The 14663-nt window shown below is 46.0% G+C and overlaps 1 protein-coding gene across 1 annotated transcript; it reads right to left on the bottom strand.

The window, feature by feature from the left end:
• Nucleotides 1–14379, bottom strand: kcnk4a (potassium channel, subfamily K, member 4a). Its single transcript, XM_014198967.2, has 8 exons — nucleotides 14093–14379; nucleotides 12669–12782; nucleotides 3788–4063; nucleotides 3146–3263; nucleotides 2779–2939; nucleotides 2205–2391; nucleotides 1840–1976; nucleotides 1–1625 (listed from the first exon to the last, which is right to left on the bottom strand). Exons 3-8 carry the CDS (start codon nucleotides 3974–3976, stop codon nucleotides 660–662), a joined length of 1758 nt encoding a protein of 585 aa, XP_014054442.1. The 5' UTR covers nucleotides 3977–4063; nucleotides 12669–12782; nucleotides 14093–14379; the 3' UTR covers nucleotides 1–659.
• Nucleotides 14380–14663: the final 284 nt, after the last annotated feature.

Raw genomic sequence — 14663 nt, 5'->3', positions numbered from 1 at the left:
TAGGTTTGTATAGGACTTTCCTTTATTTAGAAAAGCACCATTTTATTTTAAATACCAGTTTGGCAGATACACATTCAGGGCAACAGAACAGCGTCAAAACAAACAAGCTATACAAGCAGAGTACTGAATATCCCACATGCTGAAGGACACTGGATATACAGGGATATGGATCTCTGACACCAGATCTAAATGGTTATTTTAAAAAGTCCTTCCACTTTGGTGTCATTTAAAAACGGTGGCTGAGGTTTGGGCTGAGCTCCAGTAGAAGACAGCACAGCAGCCTCTACACCGATGCAGAGGAGCTGCTGTACTACACTTGGTACTATTTCTCAACCCAGTGAGTCTGACTTCACTGAGCTGAGACAGTTTATATATTCTATATCTGTGCTGCTGAATACATTAATTGGTTTTCATACAAATATTTCTCAATGGTGACTGTGGTCCTCAGTCAGTGAGATCTAATAAATTGTTGGCGTGGGCCACATTTATCCCCAGTACATAAATCCATCTGAGCTTTAAGGTCTGCTTCTCCTTTGGACACTGGTAATAAAGACCAGCCTTAGTATCCCCCTTCATGACCCGTGTCTGTCAGTTTGTTCATCAGTCTCTGAGATGGGGGAGGGGTGGGGGGTTAGAGGAGGGGACTGCATGTCACTGTGTCAGTCTCTGAGATGGGAAAGAGGGGGAGGAGTTGGGGGGTTAGAGGGGGGCTGCATGTCGCTGTCCCTTCTCTCCTTCAGCTGCCTCCTCATGCTCCTCCTGCGGTGTATCCGGGGACGAGGACTGACACCCCCCTCAACCGTCTGGTTCCGGTCACTTAGCGTGTCCGACGACTCGTCGATGTAGGCCAAGTTCTCCCCGAAGAAATCTAGCATCTTGCAGCCTGGCGGGGTGGGCAAAGGTGGCATGGGGAGCGGCATGGGGAGCGGCATAGTGGAGTTGGGCGACTTTGGGAGTTGCTGGAGAGGCACAGGGAACCGAACGTCCTCCCTGAAATATACCAGCCTGGATCCTCCATGGCGTCCCCTCTGTTCAGTACAGAGAGACCCACTTGGGTCAAAACTAGCAAAAGGCATCCTCCGCCCTGGCATACACAGGTCAGAGGTGTGAGAGTCAGAGGAGGAGACAACTGATCTGGAGTCAGACTCTGGAGACTCGGACTCGAACACAGAGCCCGACTCCCATGGCATCATCATTATCGCAACAGGATCAGGGTCATAGTCTAACTCCATCACGGAGCGCGTCGCAGGCATCGACAGCGACCTCGCAACCGGCCGGCCGTCTGACCTCGCATTCACCCTGCAATCTGCCCTCAAACCTACCCCTAGCCCTAACCTCACCCCCTCGGTCCTAACCTCACCCCCCCCTAACCTCACGACCTCCAGACGGGTCATGGAGCGTGTGACCCACCTATTGGGCAGATGTCCGTTCTCCCCTATGGCGCCCTGCCTGCCGCGGTGCCCCAGCGCCCCCCTGCGGAACCGTCGCCGGGTGCTGCGTTTCCAGCGGCGCCGCTGCAGCAGGAAGGGGTCATTGAGTTCCAGAGGGTTGGGTATCCGGAAGTCCATGGACATGTTCTGGATGTTCTGGGTCCAGTCAGTAGCATGGGCCCTCAACTCCTCCATCTGAGAGAGAGAAAGGGGAGGGAGAGGGAAAGAGTCAGAGAAAGAAAGAGAGAGGTGTCCCAGAGACCCAGAGAAAGACAGAGAGACAGAGGATAAGTAAATATCGGCAGTACAAACCCAAATTCCCTTTCGGTAAATCTTTGTCCAGATCTTGTCATATCGACTGTTTCCCTTTCACCAGCCCTTCCAATCATTTGGTTTGTGTCCCACTCACCTCAGCACGTGTTTTCTTGGACAGCACCCGCAGCCAGTTCCCAATCATGGTGAGTATGGAAGCAAAGTAAGCCAGGCCAAACACTATCCAGAGCCACACAAGGGGCTTAAACAGATCTCCGTCCCGCCGGTTAGCACCTACGCACAAGGACATTGACGCATTGGAATCGCATGGACTCGAAGGCGCACATACATGCACATACACACAAACAAAAGGGTTTAGACAGGTCCATATCCCTATGAAATATCAAGTGTATCTTTCATAGTGTGTATCCTGATAGAAATGTGTAGAGTGTGTACTCTCCAGAGTCTGTACTGTCCAAAGTGTGTACAGTGTCTTTCAGGCACCAAGTGTTCACTTCATACCTGCTACGTAGTCTCCGAAGCCGACCGTGGTCAGGGTGATGACCACAAAGTAGAGCGCCTCCAGAAAGGACCAGTCCTCCACTTCCTTAAACACCAGCGTTGGCACGGCGAGGAAGATCAGACAGCCAATCAGGATGGACAGAACGGCAGACATGACCCGCACATAAGTGGGACTGACCCGCCGCTTCTGAGAGGGGCAGAGAGAGAGGGGGACACAAAATAAGAAGGGAAAGACTGATGAATTAAAAGAAGGAGAGATGAGGGAAAAAGGATGGAGAGGGTAAGATCTTCCTCAAGATGATCAAATAATGTGCCTTTTCTTTGATAAACAGAAACAATAATTGTTAGGGTTTTTTTGTACTGCAAAGTTACATTGGGAATTATCTAATGACTGACTGAATGTTTAAGCCGGCTTTTGTTCTACTTGTGTGTAACATGTTTCAAATGCTAGAGACTCCAAGACGGCCTCTTCTGTTTACAGCACAGTGACATCACTTAAGCAGCCCCTGAGACAGGCGAGAACAATGAGATGACATCCTGTAAATGAAGCAGCCCCGAGACAAGACAGTCTCACCAGGAAGAGTGTCTCCATCTTCCACACGGCCTTCCTCAGCCCCGTCCCCATGTGGTCCCCAACACCAGCTAGCAGGAAACCAAACATAGGGATCCCTACCAGGGCATAACACACGCAGAACAGCTGGCCCCATTTGGTCCTGGGAGACAGGTTACCAAACCCTGAGGACAGAGTGAGACCATATACATTCACCTATATGTTAATCTATATCATTTAAAAATGATTCAACTCACCAGCATGTCTATTGAGGTTCATTGTATTTTCTGAGATTGGATAATTCATTTTCTGTCAAATTCAAAATACACATCTGGCTGACTAAGTTATTACCAAACGGTTTGCAGGAGGGAACAAATGAACAAAGGCTCACCGATGGTGGTGATGATGGTACCACAGAAGAAGAAGGCGCTGGCCAGGTCCCACCTGCTAGTGAAGTTGGTGGAGCTGTATTTTACATCCAGGCCCGCCTCCACCGCCTTCACCACACTCTGACAGTACAGAGACAGAGCAGACAGGCTAGGGCTACATCTGGGGTCTGTGTTCTTTTTAGGATTTTAGTAAATCAATTAAAAATATATAGAAAATTACCAGGAATTCAGCTAAAAATGTGTTTCATTTAGGAAATCCGTTTCCAAGTATATCCCACGAATAAAAAGAAAAGACGTGATCGTGTCTCAATGTAATTTTCATTTCAAAGCCCTTTTGGTGCATAGTTATGATTGTAATTATGTTCCGGCCCCCCGACCATCCACACTGACAAAAATCATCCCATTACTGAATGTAGTTGCCTACCCTGGGCTACACCTTCCCAGTAGGGGTTCTACACTGGACTTTGTTTAGACGAGGTTCTTCTCAGATGTGTTTTAACTCGTCTGTCTGTTCAAGTGTATGCTTTCACTCTCTGAAGTTATTCCTGCCAAGGTGTATATTATGTGTGTTTATGTCTGCTTGCTCTGGTGTGGGTGTGTCTATCTCTCTGCTCAAATGTGTGTGTGCTCTGGTGTGTGTGTACCTTGATGAGGTCGCTGAGGTTCTGTGCGGTGACACAGGAGTGGTTTTGGAGGAAGTCACGTGTGGTACGGCGCAGCTTCTCGTGCTCCTTGCTCTCCTTGGGGCTTTCCAGGGTCCGGAACACCAGCGCCCCCATCACCAGGTACAGCATGACCCCTGCCAGCAGGGCCAGCAGGGTGGGGCACCGCATCGCCCCGAGCTCACCCCCCCACCACAGGAGTCAGGTTTCGCCAGGGTCTGCTCTACGGCCTCTTCCACGATACACACAGTGGCACAGCTGCATGCACACGCGCACACACACACACACACACACACACACACACACACACACACACACACACACACACACACACACACACACACACACACACACAACACCATTTTTTGTTTGGTTTTACTATCCTTGTGGGAAACAGAAGTCCTCTGTTTTCCACAAGGATAGTAAAACAAGGGGAAAAAATGGTTGGCCCCCACAAGGGAAAAAGGCTATTTTAGGTTTAGGGGTTAGGTTTACAACTAGGATTAAGATTAGGGTTACATTTATAGTTAGGGGTTTAGGTTAGGTTAAGGGTTAGGGTTAGGGTTAGGGAAAATAGGATTTTGAGTGTGTGTGTTCAATGATAATGATCTCTTTCTGGAAATATAAGATCAGGAACAAGTTTGATAATGGGGATTATTTGAGGAGCTATATCAAGGAAAAAACAACACAGAGCAGGGTGGTTCTCAGGTCATTTCCAGAACATGAAAGTGTGAGACAAGATATGAAGTTTATCTCCTATAGGGGTAAATCCATTTGAATTCAATAACTTTTTGACATCATCCCTTATGATTTAAACAAAACTTTCCATACATGTTTGCCCATGGAAGAAGTGGTCAGAAAGTTACTTTTTGGACCTGAATGCCAGAACATTCAGGAGATAAATGGTGCTCAAAGTTAACCTGTTTTGCATAACCCGCCACACAGTGAGACATACGTCTTCATCACTGGAAAAGATAAACAGTTGAGCTTGATATAATTTAAACACAAACAGGGTTGTCAAACTACTTGATCATTTCTTTAAAAAAGTTTAAATAAAAATTACATTTAACCTTCAACATCAATTACCTAAAAATGCCTAAACTCTGATTTTTTTCATATTAGAATATGTTTTATCTTAGACCCTACTTTACATCATCTGAGGTTTTTGTGTTGTACCGACCATTGGTTGAAACACAGCATGCTCTTGGATACAGGGTGGGTGTCATTTCTATCATAGAAATATAATTAATAGAATGGACCTATCGATTCAGACCACTGTAAATTAGCTGGAACACCATTGAAATGTTTCCTTCTAATTAATACCAAAGATGGCGGCCGGTCCACCTGTGTTGAATGTCAAATTAAATGGTCATGTCCATTCCATTGTCTAGATTTCTATAATTTCAATACATTTCCTATGGAGGCCTGACAGTATAATTTAAAACAAAAGATATTCCCATTCAAGTCAACATTCTCTACCATCTTTGTGGTAGCATTTGAAAGTTGACATTTCAATTTAATTGCCATTTGAGTACAATTAACAGCCAAAACATGACAACAACCCTGTATTCAAGAGCATGTTTTGTCTCAACCGATGGCGGGCACAACACAAAAACGTCAGATGATGTAAAATAGGGTCAATGGGTGTTTTCACACGTGGTACCTTTCAGCCATTCTTTGTGAACTCAGTGCGGTTCGCTTCATTTTTTTGTTTAGCGTGAACACTCCAAAGGAACTGACTCCACAAAAGAGCCTCCGAAGCGAACCGAACTGAGACCATCTCCAGACGTGATCTGAGTCCGGATCCCTTTTTTAGGGCAATGTGAACACACAGCTCCCCAGGTTCACTTGTCATTATTCCCGCACCCCACACACTAGACTACTGCAACACCGTTCCCCCTGCCATAACCCTCACACTAGACTACTGCAACAACGTTTCCCCTGCCATAACCCCACACACTAGACTACTGCAACACCGTTCACCCTGCCATAACCCCACACACTAGACTACTGCAACACCGTTTCCCCTGCCATAATCCCACACACTAGACTACTGCAACACCGTTTCCCCTGCCATAACCCCACACACTAGACTACTGCAACACCGTTCCCCCTGCCATAACCCTCACACTAGACTACTGCAACAACGTTTCCCCTGCCATAACCCCACACACTAGACTACTGCAACACCGTTCACCCTGCCATAACCCCACACACTAGACTACTGCAACACCGTTCCCCCTGCCATAACCCCTCACACTAGACTACTGCAACACCGTTTCCCCTGCCATAACCCCTCACACTAGACTACTGACATAACCCCACACACTAGACTACTGCAACACCATTTCCCCTGCCATAACCCCACACACTAGACTACTGCAACACCGTTCCCCCTGCCATAGCCCTCACACTAGACTACTGCAACAACGTTTCCCCTGCCATAACCCTCACACTAGACTACTGCAACACCGTTCCCCCTGCCATAACCCCACACACTTGACTACAGACATAACCCCTCACACTAGACTACTGCAACACCGTTCCCCCTGCCATAACCCCACACACTAGACTACTGCAACACCGTTTCCCCTGCCATAACCCCTCACACTAGACTACTGCAACACCGTTTCCCCTGCCATAACCCCACACACTAGACTACTGCAACACCGTTTCCCCTGCCATAACCCCACACACTAGACTACTGCAACACCGTTCCCCCTGCCATAACCCCACACACTAGACTACTGCAACACCGTTTCCCCTGCCATAACCCCTCACACTAGACTACTGACATAACCCCACACACTAGACTACTGCAACACCGTTTCCCCTGCCATAACCCTCACACTAGACTACTGACATAACCCCACACACTAGACTACTGCAACACCGTTTCCCCTGCCATAACCCCTCACACTAGACTACTGCAACACCGTTTCCCTGCCATAATCCCACACACTAGACTACTGCAACACCGTTTCCCCTGCCATAACCCCTCACACTAGACTACTGCAACACCGTTTCCCTGCCATAATCCCACACACTAGACTACTGCAACACCGTTTCCCCTGCCATAATCCCACACACTAGACTACTGCAACACCGTTTCCCCTGCCATAACCCCACACACTAGACTACTGCAACACCGTTTCCCCTGCCATAACCCCACACACTAGACTACTGCAACACCGTTTCCCCTGCCATAATCCCACACACTAGACTACTGCAACACCGTTCCCCCTGCCATGACCCCTCACACTAGACTACTGACATAACCCCACACACTAGACTACTGCATCACTGTTTCCCCTGCCATAATCCCACACACTAGACTACTGACATAACCCCTCACACTAGACTACTGACATAACCCCTCACACTAGACTACTGACATAACCCCACACACTAGACTACTGCAACACCGTTTCCCCTGCCATAATCCCACACACTAGACTACTGCAACACCGTTTCCCCTGCCATAACCCCACACACTAGACTACTGCAACACCGTTTCCCCTGCCATAACCCCACACACTAGACTACTGCAACACCGTTTCCCCTGCCATAACCCCACACACTAGACTACTGCAACACCGTTTCCCCTGCCATAACCCCTCACACTAGACTACTGCAACACCGTTTCCCCTGCCATAACCCCTCACACTAGACTACTGCAGCACTGTTTCCCCTGCCATAACCCCTCACACTAGACTACTGCTACACCGTTTCCCCTGACATAACCCCCCACACTAGACTACTGCAGCACCGTTTCCTCTGACATAACCCCTCACACTAGACTACTGCATCACTGTTTCCCCTGCCATAACCCCTCACACTAGACTACTGCAGCACCGTTTCCTCTGACATAACCCCTCACACTAGACTACTGCAGCACCGTTTCCTCTGACATAACCCCTCACACTAGACTACTGCCATAACCCTCACACTAGACTACTGCAACACCGTTTCCCCTGCCATAACCCCACACTAGACTACTGACATAACCCCTCACACTAGACTACTGCAGCACCATTTCCCCTGCCATAACCCCACACTAGACTACTGACATAACCCCACACACTAGACAACAAACACCGTTTCCCCTGCCATAACCCTCACACTAGACTACTGCAACACCGGTTCCCCTGCCATAATCCCACACACTAGACTACTGCAACACCGTTTCCCCTGCCATAATCCCACACACTAGACTACTGCAACACCGTTTCCCCTGCCATAACCCCACACACTAGACTACTGCAACACCGTTTCCCCTGCCATAACCCCACACACTAGACTACTGCAACACCGTTTCCCCTGCCATAACCCCACACACTAGACTACTGCAACACCGTTTCCCCTGCCATAACCCCTCACACTAGACTACTGCAACAACGTTTCCCCTGCCATAACCCCTCACACTAGACTACTGCAACACCGTTTCCCCTGCCATAACCCCACACACTAGACTACTGCATCACTGTTTCCCCTGCCATAACCCCTCACACTAGACTACTGCAACACCGTTTCCCCTGCCATAACCCCACACACTAGACTACTGCATCACTGTTTCCCCTGCCATAACCCCTCACACTAGACTACTGCAGCACCGTTTCCTCTGACATAAACCCTCACACTAGACTACTGCAACACCGGTTCCCCTGCCATAATCCCACACACTAGACTACTGCATCACTGTTTCCCCTGCCATAATCCCACACACTAGACTACTGACATAACCCCTCACACTAGACTACTGACATAACCCCTCACACTAGACTACTGACATAACCCCACACACTAGACTACTGCAACACCGTTCCCCCTGCCATAACCCCTCACACTAGACTACTGCATCACTGTTTCCCCTGCCATAACCCTCACACTAGACTACTGACATAACCCCTCACACTAGACTACTGACATAACCCCACACACTAGACTACTGCAACACCGTTCCCCCTGCCATAACCCCTCACACTAGACTACTGCATCACCGTTTCCCCTGCCATAATCCCACACACTAGACTACTGCAACACCGTTTCCCCTACCATAATCCCACACACTAGACTACTGCAACACCGTTCCCCCTGCCATAACCCCTCACACTAGACTACTGTAGCACCGTTTCCCCTGCCATAACCCCTCACACTAGACTACTGCATCACCGTTTCCCCTGCCATAACCCCTCACACTAGACTACTGCAACACCGTTTCCCCTGCCATAACCCCTCACACTAGACTACTGCAACAACGTTTCCCCTGCCATAACCCCTCACACTAGACTACTGCAACACCGTTTCCCCTGCCATAACCCCTCACACTAGACTACTGCAACACCGTTTCCCCTGCCATAACCCCTCACACTAGACTACTGCAACACCGTTTCCCCTGCCATAACCCCTCACACTAGACTACTGACATAACCCCACACACTAGACTACTGCAACACCGTTCCCCCTGCCATAACCCCACACTAGATTACTGACATAACCCCACACACTAGACTAATGCAACACCGTTCCCCCTGCCCAGGGGCGGAAATCCCGGGGGGGACGGGGGGGACACAACCTCCCCATCCTGGGAAAAATATGATTTGTCCCCTCCAATATATCACTGAAACATAACTATATAATTTAAATAATATTAATAATACGCAATGAAAGCAATTGTGCTGATTATAGACACTTAATAGCGCGTTTTTAAATTTCAAAAGATTGCGACCCCCCCACCCTTTGCCTCACAATGGTTTGATCCACTGCCAGTTCCTTAGTTGGCAAGGTAACAGAGAGGTCATATCTACTGTCTGAAAGGCACTCAATGCACGTAACTGACGTGAGGTTAATCCAGTCAATCGCGCACACACACTAGCTGAATATGCAGAGCTAGCGCGCAAATATTAACTATTAAGCTAGCTAGTACCTATTCCATTTATGTGGCGTCGTCAAAGATGGAATCTTTGCTATCGTCAATTTATTCCAAGATCAGCATGCAGATGATGTAAGTTAGTGCTTCAAAGTCCCTGTGATAAGGTTAGCGATAAACTGAAATCCAAACTGAACTACACTCTCTTCTACCATTGTCTTAAATATATTTAATGGTCTTGTTGCAAAAGCTAAATTGTCGCAAGGGAACTTTTATTTATTTATTTTATTTCACCTTTATTTAACCCGGGTAGCAAAGATTATAGCAAACACCACTGAAACTGAATTGGTGCTCGCTAGCTTTGCAAATTCAGCTATTGTTGGAAGCCAGCCAATATGAAACAAACTATTAAAATTACAAAAGGTTGCAGCATATGTTGTGTAAATGGTGAACTCATACAGCTGTCAACTCTTGTCATTTTAATCCGTTTCACATTTGCTAGCTACCTTTTAGATCGAAGCCCAAATAGAATGATTGAAGATGAGAGAAGCCCATCTCCTACTGTAAATAACTTACACACTGTGCGTGTGTGTAGCCAGCCAGGTAGAAAAATGGCAGAAAAATAAAAGACGGACATCAGAGTATTTTTCAATACACCAAAACGCATAGTAAGAACCCTAGTAGCCTAATATCTCAAAGACTAGTTGATAAAATGTTCATAAGAAAGAAATGAAATTCTAATGGAAATGTTTCACAATGATGTCATTAGGCAGAGCAGGCAACAGATGGCACACAGACAGCAGAGTTGGGGACAGATATGCAGGGACAGACTGGCAGAGACAGGGAGTCTCAGGTAAGTTTGTTGAGTCTTTGTTTGGCAACATTATGAAAGGTTCTCAATTTTTTTGACTTGTAAAATAGGAACATAATTGGAAAATGCCATGGATACCCCCACTCTCAACTTAAACTGGTGACTGGAACTAAGATTTGTTAAAGGCAATGGTATTGCTGTTGTGATTAGTTGTGTAGTTTTGGGTACCGGTAGTTAGGAGTACGGCAAACACCTTATTTCTTTGGTTCCTCAATATACATTTACCATATTACAATGTAGGCTATGTGTTACAGCACTACTTTTGGTGTTCCCCTCAGGAATTGCTCTTGAGAAAATTTCATGTAATTGTCCCCTCCAAAGTTGATATCAGATTTTCGCCCCTGCCCCTGCCATAACCCCTCACACTAGACTACCGCAACACCGTTCCCCCTGCCATATCCCCTCACACTAGACTACTGACATAAACCCACACACTAGACTACTGCAACACCGTTTCCCCTGCCATAACCCCTCACACTAGACTACTGCAACACCGTTTCCCCTGCCATAACCCCTCACACTAGACTACTGCAACACCGTTTCCCCTGCCATAACCCCTCACACTAGACTACTGCAACACCGTTCCCCCTGCCATAACCCTCACACTAGACTACTGCAACACCGTTCCCCCTGGCATAACCCCTCACACTAGACTACTGCAACACCGTTCCCCCTGCCATAACCCCTCACACTAGACTACTGCAACACCGTTCCCCCTGCCATAGCCCCTCACACTAGACTACTGACATAAACCCACACACTAGACTACTGCAACACCGTTTCCCCTGCCATAACCCCTCACACTAGACTACTGCAACACCGTTTCCCCTGCCATAACCCCTCACACTAGACTACTGCAACACCGTTTCCCCTGCCATAACCCCTCACACTAGACTACTGCAACACCGTTTCCCCTGCCATAGCCCCACACACTAGACTACTGCAACACCGTTTCCCCTGCCATAACCCCTCACACTAGACTACTGCAACACCGTTTCCCCTGCCATAACCCCTCACACTTGACTACTGCAACACCGTTTCCCCTGCCATAACCCCACACATTGTTGCTACAAATGAGAGAAGATGATAATGTGCAGGTGTAACAGTTTTGCTTCCGTCCCTCTCCTTGCCTCAACCTGGGCTCGAACCAGGTACCCTCTGCACACGTCGACAACTGACACCCTCGAAGCATCGTTACAGTTCCACAAAAGCCACGGCCCTTGCAGAGCAAGAAGAACAACTACTTCAAGGTCTCAGAGTGAGTGACGTCACCGATTAAAACGCTATTAGCGCGCACCCCGCTAACCATTTCACACCGGTTACACAGGTTCGCGGAAAAAAATACACATGCTGTTTTTGGATATTGATTTGTGTTTGTCAAGGAGGCACAGAAATTCCAAAATATGTTTGGAGTTCAGTTTAGATGATTTGTTTTCAATGTGATCTATTGGCTAAGAGAGCTTCAAAAGCTATTTATTAGATTGTGGAGTTTAAATAGAGTGAGAAGACAACATCGGGTGTACAATCTTCAATGAGAGCATTATTTATCTGCAGTTATTCTTCTGCTATTTATTCTGTGGCAAATAATATTTATGTGTTAATAGTATCTTCTGATGACGGTTATTATGCCTCATCTTTTATCTAAATGGAATATATTAACTTCCAAAATATATGTAGGTATCATCCAACTCTCCGATAACACGTTCTGATGGAATGGCTTTCCTGCACTTTGTAAAAACCCAGAATGCATTGAGTGAATGTTGGAAATTAATTTACATTTTTTATTATAAAATAGGTATGGTGGGGTATGCAAAAAGGCCAAATTTTAAATAAAATATTATGTCACATGCAACAGGTGTAGACATTACTGTGAAACACTTACGAGACAGTTCCCAACAACGCAGAGTTCAAAAGGAAAAACTTAAAAAGGAAATAGTAACAATAAAATAACAATAAGGACATATACACATGGAGTACCATCTCTTGAATGATTTGGCATTCAGGTCCAAAAGTCACTTTTGGCAAATATGTATATATGATTTCATTCAAATCAAAAGGGGTGCTGTCAAAAAGTGATTGAATTCAACTGGATTTACCCAAATAGGAAAGTGTGACATTACTACCGTTAAGACATCCCGCTCTAAACAATTCACTTGTCCACGTTTTATCCATCCTGAAGATCTGGGGATGAGAGTTGTCTCTCCTCCTCTCTCTCTCCTCCTCTACCAGGCCCAGGGCTGAAAGGGGGAATAGTGGGAGGGTTCAGACCAGCGTCTACGTTAGTGCCCCCCTGTCATAACAACACACACTGACACTCACCAGACTGCCCAGGATATCAACTGGCCAAAGTTTTTAAACGATTAGCCTCTGCCAACCTGCTAAACATACATCTCGCGTTAACCAAAGTATGTTTAGGATGCTTATCTTTATCTAGTTTAAACAGTTTGTTTTCTTTAAAATGATATTCACCTCCAGAACCAGAAGATGGCCATGGTGTTCCAAAGAACTGTGTCAACGTTCTGATATTTCCCAGAGTTCTCTGTTAGCATTCTGATCTAATGGAACGCATTGGTTTGTATGGACGTCTATGCATTGGCTGAAAACGTATTATTTGTTATCGTTGTCTAAACCTATCCTGGCATATTTTTATATTTTTGTAAGATATGTGTGTTTGATGTGTTGTGAAATATCCCAGCTCAAACAGCGTGACATAAATTGTGATAAATCATCATGTTTCCAAAGTATTGCAGTTAAAAACAAAAAGGAGTGCAGAACTGCCAAGGAGGGAAGAGGCTTTGGCGCCAGTCTCCACCTAGCTCATAAAATGGATGTAAAACAGCAGGTTATTTGTCTAATGAGTCATATTTTAGGGTACATTTGTCATACAATAAAATGTAATGCTATCAGTCATTTATATTGAGAGCTTAAAGATAAATCATAAAGAATGTTTCCAACATTTCCCCCAGCATTTGATATGGCCAATGTTCTTTGGAAGGACAGTTAGATTTTGTTACCCAAATCACTGACTGAAAGCTGTTTTTGAGGAGAAAAACAATTGAGTCATGCAAGTAAGTAAATCATCAATGAAATGTCATAAAAACAGATAACATCACCAGATACATTTTGGGGCAGCAGGTCCTAGTGGTTAGAGCGTTGGGCCAGTAACTGAAAGGTTGCTAGATCAAATCCCCGAGCTGACAAGGTAAAAATCTGTCGTTCTGCCCCTGAACAAGGCAGTTAACCCACTGTTCCTAGGCCGTCATTGTAAATAGGAATTTGTTCTTAACTGACTTGCCTAGTTAAATAAAGGTTAAATAAAATAATTTATAAAATGATGTGCTAAAATAGTGGCTATAAAAAAAATAACTGATGACCCCACCAGAACACAGAAACACGTTATACATACGATGATGCCGGTTAGTTCTCCCTTGCAATTCACACACCACAAACAAGTACATAAATGCCTTCTCAGACAACAAATACTGTATATTACTAATAGGTGAGAAAATAAACCGATCTGAACAAAGCAACTGACTTTAAATCCTACCTGAGTTCAGGAGAAACGATGAAGTCTGAAGAACCAGTATGTGCTTCTTGGTGTCCAGGCTCTTCTCACCATCAAACACTCTGTGAGTAGAAGTGTGTGTCCACTAAGTAAGTGTGTGTGTGTGTTCCTGGCAGTGGGAAGGTGTTTCCCCATGCTCAGGACTCTACATCACTGTGATGGAGAAGAGGGATTCTAGGAAGTGTGTGTGTGTGTGTGTGTGTGTGTGTGTGTCTCTCCCTCATAGGGCCAGGAGTTGAGGCACTGCTTTTTCCAGTAGTTCCAGCACTGTCCACTGGTGATGCTTCAGGGTTAAGTGGGCATTGTGTCAAGAAGCAGTGCGGCTTGGTTGGGTTGTGTTTCGGAGGACGCACGGCTCTCGACCTTCGCCTCTCCCGAGTCCGTACGGGAGTTGCAGCGATGAGACAAGACTGGGACTACCAATTGGATACCACAAAATTGGGGAGAAAAATGGGGTAAAAAAAATTCAAATAAAATAAAAACATAAAATAAATAGAAATTGTTAGGTTTTATATTTTTGTTCAGTATTAATAATGATCTGCTTTATATTTTT

Source organism: Salmo salar, chromosome ssa05 (assembly GCF_905237065.1).
Source record: "Salmo salar chromosome ssa05, Ssal_v3.1, whole genome shotgun sequence".
NCBI lineage: Eukaryota > Metazoa > Chordata > Actinopteri > Salmoniformes > Salmonidae > Salmo > Salmo salar.
The sequence above is the reverse complement of the archived record's forward strand: the minus strand, read 5'-3'. Positions and strand labels throughout refer to the sequence as shown.

Bases quoted from the DNA above. Each gene is read 5' to 3' on its own strand.
- kcnk4a (XM_014198967.2), bottom strand. From the start codon at position 3,976: ATGCGGTGCCCCACCCTGCTGGCCCTGCTGGCAGGGGTCATGCTGTAC. The intron at 1,977-2,204 runs GTATGAAGTGAA...CCTTGTGCGTAG, and splicing joins CTTCGGAGACTACGTAGCAG to GTGCTAACCGGCGGGACGGA. The intron at 1,626-1,839 runs GTGAGTGGGACA...TCTCTCTCTCAG, and splicing joins CCAAGAAAACACGTGCTGAG to ATGGAGGAGTTGAGGGCCCA.